Source organism: Argiope bruennichi, chromosome X1 (assembly GCF_947563725.1).
Source record: "Argiope bruennichi chromosome X1, qqArgBrue1.1, whole genome shotgun sequence".
Taxonomy (NCBI): Eukaryota; Metazoa; Arthropoda; class Arachnida; order Araneae; family Araneidae; genus Argiope; species Argiope bruennichi.
In genome coordinates, this window is record NC_079162.1 from 29,842,401 (window position 1) to 29,855,047 (window position 12,647).

A 12,647-nucleotide genomic window follows, 5' to 3' on the forward strand; every position below is an offset into this window, starting at 1 on the left:
GACTCCTGCGGCGTCAGATTCGGCGCATTTAAATAGTTCTCGTGAGTTTCCAAATTGAAGAACTCATAAACGAATCATTTTCACAAAGGATATGCGAGAAAAAAAGTGACAAATATTATACTCTTAAACCTGATTTATATGTTTGTATCGATACAATAATATAATCTATTTTTGTCTCGCTTCCTGTTAAGTTAGAGTTCTCAAATTTTCTACATTTTTGTTTCCGATAACAATGCAATATTTTAATATTTTTCAATCGCATTGTTTAATTAAATTTTGATTCTGTACCAGTGGTGAGGAATTTGAGAAAAAAAAGGGGGTTAAAGAACTCATGATATTTGTAATAATAAAATGTAAAAAAATAGAAAATAATTGAAATGTTTTCGTTTTTGATACATCAATAAAAGCCCATTTAAAAAATTTGTTTATTAAATTTATGACTGTTCACCAATGCTTTTTTTTTTTTAAAAAAAAGTTCTTTAATTCGCTTTCTGATTTATTGTTTCCTGTACTTATTTTCTAGTTATGTGTACTGGGGAGAATATCCACTCCCGTTTGCTGCATGCTTAGGCCAAGAAGAATGCTATCGTCTTCTTCTCGCCAAGGGAGCAGATCCTGATCTTCAAGACACAAATGGGAACACTGTTTTACATATTCTTGTTATTCAAAATAAGCTCGTAGGTATTTAATTTCTCTAACAGTCTGATTTTTCTTTAAAAGCAGTGGTATATTCTTTTCTTATTTAAGAGTTCATTTTATTTTCTGTTACCGTTATACCTTTTAAATTTTAAAACAAATAATTTACTAGAATATGAAACAAATCTTAGGCATTTAACATCAACATCAAAATAAATTCAAGCAATTTTCGAAAGCATGATATTGTTCCTATAATCATATCAAAAGATGTGTTACTGCTTGTATATAGTACAAATTGAAAGTAAAAGTAGAAATGAAATTTTGATGTTAATGCAGAAAGAGATAAAAATTTTTACTAACTACCAAAAACAGTGCGATTGAATAATTTGATAAAGCAATAGAATAGGTTTCAATTTCAAAACAACACAGAAAAGCAATTTTATAAATAATAGTTAAAAATTATTTCAAAAATTTGTGAAAAATCAGAAAAACTTTGAATGGAAACCAAATTGGTGTTATTGGAATGGTCATTTTCTTAAATTTTAGACCGTGTAAAAACCTGTTTCAAGCAATCAGAAACTCATCAATTATTTCAAAAACCAGTAAACCTTTAGTGAATTCTTAATTAATTGGATTTTCAAGAAATAAAACTCCTCCGAAATGTACATTCTTTCTTTCCAAAGTATATCTGTTCTAAATTTGGTAGCTGTAGATACAATTATTTACCCAATGAAATGCCAGCAGAAACAAGCACACATATACACCTTAATTATTATCAAAGGTGTAAAAGTGACCTTTGATAATTAACCCCAACAGGATTATTAAGTAAAAGAAATTAGGGAATTTTAGAGGAGAAACATAAAAATTCATTTTCCTCTGTCAAGTGTTTGAAAAATCTATGGTCACTTCAAACTTTTATCGTATCACTTTTTCTCGTCTTCCCTCATTAGCAGAAACCTACCCACCAAGCATTTCGTGTTATTGCACCATTCTAATACTATTTAAGGAATGATTTAAATGTATATTAGCTCAGTTAGAGGCAAGCAATCCCTAATGTATTATTAGAAATATAAGATATGGTTTAGCCTGCATGCAAAGTAAACAAATATGTTCATCTATATGATGCAATGAAATGACTCTTCAGAAATGCATTCTTCCCAAGTATGCTGATGCTAAAATGTAAATATAAAAATGGAGTGGAAAAATAGAAAACAGTAACATATTTGAGTTACATAAGTGAATTGATTTTACAATAGGGATGAAATAACTATAAAATTTCTGCTAGCATTAAACTAAAACCTGAGACCACATTTAACAATCATTTACATCACAAAAAATTAAGTATTATATCAAATGCAATAAATTTGAAGATGTATTCAATGCTTAAAAAATTTACTAAGCAAAGCTTTATCCATGATTAATTTTTAAAATCTTAAAAAGGAATGGTTTTAAAACTTAAGAAATGCGTGTATTGCAATTTTAATTTTTACAGTATTTAATTTCCTATTGCCAAATTATTTAATAAATAGCCGTTAACAAACACTCAGAAGAGCTCTAGTATCGATTATTAGTTTTTAAATTATCAATATTGTCCTTCTTTTTCTCAGAAATACACAACATGTTAAAATAAAATAACACAAAATCAAAATAATGGATTTGATAAATTTTATTCAAAATTTCAACTGGGCAAAATAATTTGAATGTAGAATTTCATGTTACTCATTTCGTTATTATACGAAATAACAAACATTTATAAGCATGAACTTCAAAAACATTGATGAGTTTTGTTGAACGAAATGAATTTAAGGGGACTTGAAACTATATAAAAATTTCACTCATCCTTTTAAATGTAAAAGTATTTAGAATTCCATTGCAAAAATTACTAGGGCTAACCCAACACCATTTCATCTTTCGTAACAGACTATTTAAAAGATGATAAATCGAATTATAAAGAAAAGAATTTTTTTTAAAAAGAATAAATTTTATGGATTTAAAAGAGCAAAAACGGGGCAGCAAACTGATTTTGGGTAATAAAAAAAGTAGAGAAACTAAAAAATAAAAAAGGAACGCTTTACTTAATTGACTAAAATTTAATAAATGATATAGTTCCGATTTTCTTTTTAACTGTTACAATTTACTCTTTTCTCATTTACAATTTGTGATTTGCAAAAAATACTGAATGAATGTGAATTGTGTAAATTTCTCTTTCTCCAATATTACTTCTTGTAATTTTTTATTATAAATTTGTTTAAATTGCTTTTGCATTAAAAAAAATGAGTATTTTAGCCGATTTAATGTACCACATAACATTGAACATCTGATAGATCGTTAAAAATATACTTCATTTTGCTCACGATAGCATCATTTTCAGATTGATTGTGGTATAACATGTCCAAGGAAAACTTTTTGAATACATTTTGTAAAATAAACTATGAAATGAAAGAAAAAAAGTTTTAAAAATAAGTTTTGAATTATGAAATCAAAAAATGATTTACAAAAGTGTAATAATTCAGCTAATTGTTAAAGACGAAACATAATTGCTTAAATATTTCAGCGTCAAAATAGATAATGAATTGCACATATAACGTTAAATTTTATAATTTTATGTCTTTTTTACTGCACAAAATGAGCCTCGTGTTTGCTCCAAATGCTTAAAATGCAGATTATCTTTTTTACAAATCTATTTCCTTGTTTAAATACATGCTTGCGAAATATTATTGCATTTGATGCGTCAATTCTTAATAACTGACTTTTAAACTTTTTTAATCGAGGTCGAACTATAAAAACTCTAAGATATTGTCTGTGATCATAAATTCTCATTTAAGTGTATTAGTGTCAAAGAGGGGGATCGTCCTTGCCACTGTTCGACTCTCAAAATGTCAGCTATCCATTCATTTGCAAGGAATTAGTAACATATACATTATAATGTTCATATACATCTTTTATTTTTGTTAAAATTATTAATAAGGTAGCAAATCACTCTCTTTTTTATGAAAGTGCTTTAAAAAAAAGTCATCGTCTCATTCGTTGGCGCTGATAAAAAGAAAAAATGCGCGGCGCAACACTGTTGGCTTGCAGATTGTATGTCAATGATATGAGTGTAGAAAAAGCACAGTTTTGAAAAACAAGCAAATAATTCCCATTGGATGGTGCTATTTTGGCATCTCAACTTTTATGATTGCAGCCAACTAATTCTTTTAAAATCTGCTTGCTCTCCAAAACAAATTCCACAGAGTTTAATGAAGAGCCACTGTGACATTAATGATTTTTTTAATGTATGAAATAAGATTTTCCCTTGCTTTCTGTTCGAATTTCTTCTCCAAATCCGCTTCTGTGAATAGCTTTTTAGATGGGGAATTCACGAACGTCCTCTCGGGCACGTTTCGACAGAATTTCTTTTTCAAAAGACAGTGGCATTTAAATTATTAATAACCTTAAAGTAAGGAAAATGCATATATGCATTACTAAGGACATCCATGTTTTAACTAGCGGATTTTAAAATATGCAAAAAAGTTTCAGCTTAAAAACTTATTGACATCAAGAAATATCAATCAACTTCAAATACCAGTTTTTCAATAATGTCTGTTCAGAAAAATTATTTTGAATATTTATACGGCAAACGTTATTTCCCCTCCTGTTTCTTTCTTTCCTATAGAAAAAAATCGACAAACTTTTTTTTCTTTTCAAATCTTATGAAAGAGATTATATCCGCATCGCTTGATCTTCAGAAAAATATATTGTCGGTGTCGCAGCTTTCAGTGTATCGATTTTCGTTTAAGAAGTCAACGTTCAAGCAAGATAAAAACTCATATTTATTTTAAGGAGAACTTTGAATCTCTAGCAGTGTTCGTTGCCGATAGGAGTTTATGAAATGTTTACGAAAAGCAATTTTGAAAGAAGTTGTGAAGAATGCAGAAAAAAAAAGTTTATTATAACTGGATTCTAATGTACTTTTTATTCTTTGTTGATGAATACATTATCAGTATTTCTTCTTTTTGATTTAGTCTTCTGTAGAGGATTATATAAAACTTTTTATTTAAAATGAAAGAATTCATTTTTCATATTATAAAACTTTTTAGGTCTTTATATATCCATCAATAACCTAATGAATTAAGGCACAGTATGTTATGATTGAAGTATATGAATTGAAAGTAGTCAGTGAGTTTGGCTATGCCCTTTACTAGCTTTGTTTGAAAATGAATTCATCCTTATGGTTAGGTTGACTGTTCAAGATTCATCTCTAAGCGAAACACAAATGTGCCCCAATTCCCTTTACAAGGTAATCTAGCCCTAAATACAGGAACTGAGCTCTGTTTTGGGTTAAGAAATGCTCCAATACTTTGACCAAAAGATGCTGCTGCGATGTCCATTGTTCATGGACTTGCCAAGTTATATTTGACTAAATGGAACAAGAATCACTACTTACATTTATGATATATAAAAAAATGTCCAATAATTCTTTTTTTTTTATTTATTATAAAAGTGGTGAGTTAGCCTGAGCAAAGTCGTATGTTTACGCAGTTATTGCTGCGAAAAGCTTTGAATTGGTTAGAGGAACAAGAGTTTAAAAAAAAATTTATTGGTATATAAAATGGCTTGGTAAAGAAAAAAAAATCCATTAGTAATTAAGAGAAATAAAGCGATAGTTATAACTAACTAATAATTAACGTACATTTATAACTAGGTTTAATAGAAAAATGTTTACTCTCCGGATTTTAGTTCTTTACACAGAAATATTTTTTTTACCTTGCTCGTGGCGCCACCTGTTCGTTTAAAGAGAAGAAAGGATGAAAACTAAAGAGAAGTTATCGATCGGAATTGGACACGTGCAGGAAGCTTTCGACTAGTATTCGCTGTTTCGCCATTTTCTCTCTCTTCATCTGCCATTACATCAAGTGAGCTATTAGAACAAATTGGATTAATTTAAGCAGCAAACATAAAGCAAAAAAAGTAATTTTGTAAGGAAGAAATTTTTATATTTCTTCATTATAAATACGATGCTTGACATTGAAAAAGCATTTAAATTGCTTTACAAGAGTTTCTAATGTGGATTTAAATAGTAAATGGGCTTGAATGAAATAAAATTTAAGTTACGAATTTCAGAATTAAATTAGAATGGTACCGAGATTTGACGTGCATAAAGAGAGCATGAATTCGAAAACAGAAAAGAGTAAACTATACAAGTGCCCCCTCCCCCCGCAAAAAGAAAATAAAAAAAAAATCAAAAACCGTTCTTCACCTTAAAGTGCTCTCTGAGCAATACTTTATAATATGGTAAATGTGAATTGTTTGTTAGTCTTCTATGCAATTCTAAAGAGCATGTAAAGTAACTGGTATTGTGTCATCCCCATAGGCCGCACATGCTTTTTTTTTTTTTTTTTTTTTTTTTTTTACTTTTAGCACTTATATTGACTACCATATTTTATTCTCAAATGAATCTATGATTCTTTTTTTTGTCATTAACAGATTGTAATGTTTACTACTTTTTGCTCTAAAATAATTCTATTTTGCTTTGTCTCTGGCAAATTGCACCATTTGTTTGGTTGAATGTTGCGAAATATGGCTCTGGTGCTATTAAATACAACAAATCAAAGTAAATATCTGGAAAATTCCATTTTAAATTACTGTAGTATGATTGACTTTTTATAGAATAGTTTGGACTCCATCTGTATGAATAACTGAATAACATATGAATGCTTCATTTACTTTAAGGCTAATTGTAAACCCAAATTTGCGTATTATGCAAGTCATGGTAAATCAATGCTATTGCACAGGTCCATCTCTTTATCTGAAAGGAGACTTAAAATTATGAAGCACATAGTTTAAAATATAAAAGAATCATCTCTCCCAGACACTTGAACGTCATTTGCAGATGAATGACGGCCGTCACGAATAGCAATATGAGTATTAATGCCTGTTATTAATAGTCATCGCTGGCCCATGCACAGACCCTTTTCATGGGAGGGGACTGGTTTGTCATAGGTAATGAAAATGTCGCCATAATTTTATTTTCTACTAAGCTTTATAAAAAAAAAAAATACATGAGTCAAACAAATCATTTCATTGTAAAATTCGTCTTTCATGAAAATTTTCAAATGAATTTTATATCAAAGTAATGTTTAACAATGTTCTCTGTGCTTTTTAACAGCTAATAGTCAATGTTAATAATTAGTTTACTCAACAATATCCCACTTTGATTTATAAATTGTTGATGTTTAAAGAAATTCATGAGGTTTCATGTACGCCCAAATCTAAGTTATTTAAAACTCATCTATTTTTAATAATTTCTAATTCTTTTTAGGAAATCAAAGGAAAATTATAATTATGAAGCGAGTTTCTGCAAGTTAATTAAATGAATCCGAATTATATAGCTATTATACGAATTTTAAAAAGTGTAGTCACATATTAATACAAGGAATCCAAGGAAAAAGCACGCGTTTGAAAAACGACAACCAATAAATAAATAAATCTATAACTATATATTAACTATTCGGGAAAATTTTAAAATTTTCTTATGGTTATAAAATTGTAAAGAATGGATAGTTGCGCAGCAAGTGATGCAATAGGAAGAAACCTAAACAATGCTCATAAGGAAATATTCACATTTTTTATCTCACACTTTTACCTCGAAATTCGTATTTCATCAGATTTTATTACTATAGACGATTTCTCTGGGTCTTTACATATCACTTCTTATGCCACATATGAAATATCATTAACCTAATGGATAATGTCAAATTTCAAGGTCAAACTAGAGCACCAATGCCGGGTGATGAAGCATTTCGTGATAAGCATTTTCCGTATTCTACGATGGTTTTAGTTTCCTGCTTATTCATCAGAAACTAAAAATATTGAATAATACAATTTTACAGTGTACGCAAGCTCTCATTGTTATCTTTTGTTTGCGATTTTTATGACAGTGTATTTATACTGTACTATACAATTATATTTTACACGATACATTTCATTCGTTTTAAGTAACCTTATTGTTTCAAAGCAGACGTATTGCTGTGAAAATTAGATGGTTTAAATTCAGTATTTCAAAGCTGGAGTATGAAGTTTTTAACGTCAGCACATGAAAGGATTTTTGTCATAAAATACGCTGGTCCGTTATTAATAAACGGCATGATAGAATTATATATTATAATTCAATACAATACGTTCACTTAAATATTATGCTAATTTTCCAAAAGATGAAAAAAAGTAAATAGAATAGGGCTATGTGTTGGTAAAATATACAAGGCCCACTGAAAATATTAGCATTATGTTTGTGACTAACAGTTAATTATTACACATTTGTTACCATAAAATTATTTATTTTTGTAATTAAAAGTATATACTAAAGATAAATGTATGAGTTAATTACACAGTTTTTGATTATTAATAGTTAAATTTTTAAGCACATATTTTGCAAAATTATTTACAGTTCTCAATGATAAAGAACATTTAGAGAATTTTTTCGAATCTTATGGTACAAAATTATTAATAATAATTAAAGAAATGTGCAGATTTCAAGATCTTTTCAAAAATACGTGGCAGTGCTTTAGTATATTAATTAATAGTTCTCATAGAAAGACGAAAAATACTTTTTATGATTCAGTACTTGATATTTAATACTTCTGCAAGTATATAACTAGAATTCTAATTTTGAATTTTCAAAAGCTTTTCCTTTTAAAATAAACTTCTACGGATTATCAGAAAACAGAAAAAGAATTTTTTTTAAAAAAGATTATTTTAAATTACTGCTGTGACAATATTTCATTAAACACGGAAGTAAAAAACTGTACAAAATATTCACAATAAATAAACAGTTGAAAAATAAGCATAATTTCAAAAGACTCTTAAGAATGCTTGATGATGTAATTTAATAATTATTAATTAGAGTAGCATTGTACAAATTTCAAAATTCTCTCATGAATATTTGATGAGTCGCATCGTGATGTAGATTCTTCAAGATTACTGGATAATAAGCTCAAGACATGATTTTATCGATGATGCGTATGAGCCTGTTCAAATTAATCATGGGTCATATGTCTTTGCATTGCTGGTGAAGTGTAGTAGTTTGGAGACTAAAGAATCATCATATATGCCATCATTATCATAAATGAGACTCAAAATGATGAGATTTATCCAAAAACTGCCTTTTATGATTGCAAAATGCCGTGTTCATTGAATATATTAAACTAAAGAACATGCTTCATTTTCAGTATGATTTCATTAATTATGTTACATATAAAATTTAAAAAATTAGCAACATATTAATGCGCTATTTAAAATAAGAAATATTTTTTCCTAGACTATATAAGAATAATTGACTAGACTATATAAGACTAAAATTGAAAAAAAGGAGAAAAATGCTTTTTATCTCTCAGTACCTGATCTTTTAAACTTCTGTCTGTAAAAAAGACTAGAACTTTACTTTTTAAAAGTTCATCAAGAAATAACAGAAAATGGATTTTTCTAAAAGATTATTTTAAATTACTTTTGTAACAATACCTCATTAACCGCAAAGTTTAAAAGTGTACATAGTATTTGCAATAAATATGTTGATACAGTTAATTGCGTAATTAGATGTCATTTATTTTTATTACTGAAGGAAATTTTGCAGCTAAGTATGGGTATAGGAAGTATTTGCTCAAATAATTAGGTACTGATGAGACTTTCACTTGTAATAAAAACTCAGTTTTACCCATTGATATTTCGTTTTAATTCATAAAAACGTTATATTATATTCAAATAGATAATTGAAAAACAAACATGATTTCCGACAATTCTGAAAATCTTTCAAAAGTGAAGGTAGAAATATAATTGATTTGTCCTTGATGGAGCATCAACTAAAATAAGGCTCCTATATTTCACATTTTATGCTAACTGTAGCAAAAATGCGAATCGTTAATCTTATCTGTTTACAGATACTAAAACCCTCAGCACTTTTACTCATGGTCTGTTTCTCAAACTCGGCACTTTTACTCATGTTTCATTTCACCAAAATAAGGATACGATGACTGATGAAGGAGATTATATTTATTTTTTACTGTTCAAAATATAGAAATTTTACGCAACTTCGAATTCAAACAAAGCTGTATCATTTAGAAATAAAATGGAAATCAATATGGGAAAAGAATAGCAAAAAAGAGAGAAAGAAAAGAAAAAACGCTCCTAATAAATAACTCCAAAATTGTGCTCTTCTTACTGTGTATCGCTCCTCTGCTGAATACAATATAAGTGATAGGCACGGGATTCTGACTCGGACGCGAACTGTTCCTTGAGAAATTTTGATAAATATATGCAAATTATTTCGACTATAATTCGTTAGCAATATATAAAATCCTACTAATTCCTAATAAATTCTCACCAAATCTCATTATGTTCAATACCAAGCTGATAGAAGAAGTAATTGAGTTTTTTTTTTCATCTGCACATTATCTACATCTACACAGCCTGATGAAATTAAAACAACCATTTGTCTAACTCAATAATAATTTTAAAATTCTCTATGGTCCGAAGAGCGTGAAATTTTGCAAACTGCAGCTGCAGAAAAGTTGCTTTTCATAATCAGGAAGGGAAAACTATTGCGAACGTCTGCTGCTAAATTTGACATGCTTCAACAAATAATCCTCTGGTGTGAAAAGAGTACTCGCCTCTGTTACAATTTTTAAAATGTTTAGAAATAAAGTATTCTTGCTCGGAGTATTTTAGAGAAACGAATTCAGTGGTCCTAAAAATATCAAATCACGGTAGAATATATTTCAAGACATGAAACAATAAATGATCAATTAATAATTTTATTTTTATTATTTTATTCTTTTTAGTCTTTAATTTATGATTCTTTATTATAAACATCATGGGATTTTGAAAATTTCTTCTCTAATTTACTTCTAGATACTGCCCATATAAAAGAATAAAATTCTAATTAAATTAAAATCTAAACTTGTAACTGAATTCACAGAACAGAATACACACTTGTACACAGAATTTTAGGAGGTAAATGAAAAGTGATTACAAAATTCCATCTTTATAAACATAAAATAAATCTAGTTAAATAACAGTGAATAAAAAGGAAAGAAATACCTGGTAAAAATAATCAATTTTTTATTTTATTACTAGATATCTATTATTATTAGACATTTATTACTAGAAATTATTTTAGATGCATTTAATTTAGATGCTTTAATTAAATTAGCATTTCGATGTTTAAAATAATTGCTATTATTTTGTGCATTCCTATGCGTCGTACTATTCTATTCCTTAGTGGCATGACAATCTGAAATACCCATGTCATCTAAATGGAACAGAATGTTGTTCATGGTTTATGCAAAACATCCTGTCTACTTTTGCTAAGATACGCACTGGATTCCAAAATTGAAGTATACCGTTCCACATTTAATTCCTTAGACATAAATTGTTTCAAGCAATTTTAATCGCAACAGTGTTTGAGTTAGTATAAGACGGTAGTGAAAACACTGGAGTCCGTTGAAAAATTAGTTCCGTTTTTTGGAACTAACTTTTATCTTTATATCATCTTTATATTTTGAAATGTCTACCCCAGATATTTTTCTCCAAATTGTGATATAGTAATGTCTATCCACATGGAGTAATGAGAATTCACTTACATCTGGTACAGAATCCCGTTTCTTGTTAATAATAAATTGTTACTTTTGTGTCTCATCTTTTTTAATGAAGTAGTACTAATTTTCATGAACTTTCTTTGAGCTTTTATTAAAAAAATCTTGTAAAAACCCAACACTTTATACATCCTACCTCCTTGCAAGATAACATGTCTTATTTGCAACAGTTCATTATTATTTCATTGAGCCATTTTTTGGTATTTTACTGAAGTCTTCATTGTTGCTAAAATTATCATGTGTACATTACACATTGTTTCGAAATCGTTTTGTATATTGAATGCTAAACTTCGGAAGTACCAAAAGCGAAACTGTTCACATTAACCGTAGGAATGTTCACACTACCGACCTCTTAACAGACGTTTTGAGGTACAAACAGGACTAATAGAGCTTTATCACGCAAATTACATTATAAAACATTACTCTTTTGACCCTTTAACCTTGTAAAACGATCAATGCATTTTTGAGGGGGGGGGCTGCGTTTGTATCGTTTATCACTTTTTGTCATCAATTGCTGACTGGACACGCTTGGATTTTATTTCTCACCGAAGTCGGTCTATTATCGGTTCCTTAGTGTAGTATCAGAATTAGCCGTAAGCAAGATTATTTCTGAGATAATTCACATATTAATTTCTGGGAATATTTAGTTTAGTCTTTGGATCTCCATTTTACTATATTTGCAATAAAGACATAAGATGTTGACTGGATTTATAACCTAAATTTCTAAATAATTTTGGGTAGATGTATGGAAAGAAACTAAATGTCTTTCTTTACTAATTTTAGGAAATATTTGATTTGGTCTACGAATGTGGAGCCTCTTTAGACATCAAAAACCGTCAAGGGTTGACTCCTCTAACTTTAGCTGCAAAACTCGCCATGAAAGATGTGAGAACGTTTTCTTAACAATTCATTCAATACAAACAAAAGCATCAGATTTTTTTTTATTTGCACAAAATGTTGGCTGAAAAAATTAGGATCTGCAAAAGCATCCATAAAATTCAAATATTTCTTCAATTTTAGAGTATTATAAGAAATGAAAATGTATATTTTTGCTACTAAGAAAAATCAATTAAAGTTAATTAAGTAAAATAGAAAAAAATTAATAAATGAAATATGTAACAATTTCATAGAAGGGCAATGATAAAAAATATATAAATTAACTATTGCTAAAGTAATTTATTTTATACACAAAAAATTTAATTATTTTTGTATAAAGGTATTTCTTATTCCCTTAAATCATTTTATTTGCGATATCTAACTTTAAAACTTTTTTGAAATAGCCATCATATTAAGAAAGATTGCGAAAGGCATAAATTATAAATTAAATGTAACACAAAAAGTTTTGTTTGATAAAGAAGTGTCCTTGAAATATTCCTGCAAGACAGA

The 12,647-nt window shown here is 28.4% G+C and overlaps 1 protein-coding gene across 1 annotated transcript in view; it reads left to right on the plus strand.

Annotated features, from left to right (window-relative positions):
* Nucleotides 1-12,647, plus strand: part of LOC129958545 (transient receptor potential cation channel subfamily V member 5-like) — a 147,735-nt gene that overhangs the window by 23,321 nt on the left and 111,767 nt on the right. The window contains exons 7-8 of the mRNA XM_056071086.1: nucleotides 524-677; nucleotides 12,045-12,146. Of these exons, the coding sequence (XP_055927061.1) occupies nucleotides 524-677; nucleotides 12,045-12,146 (256 nt within the window). The remainder of the gene's footprint in view (nucleotides 1-523; nucleotides 678-12,044; nucleotides 12,147-12,647) is intronic.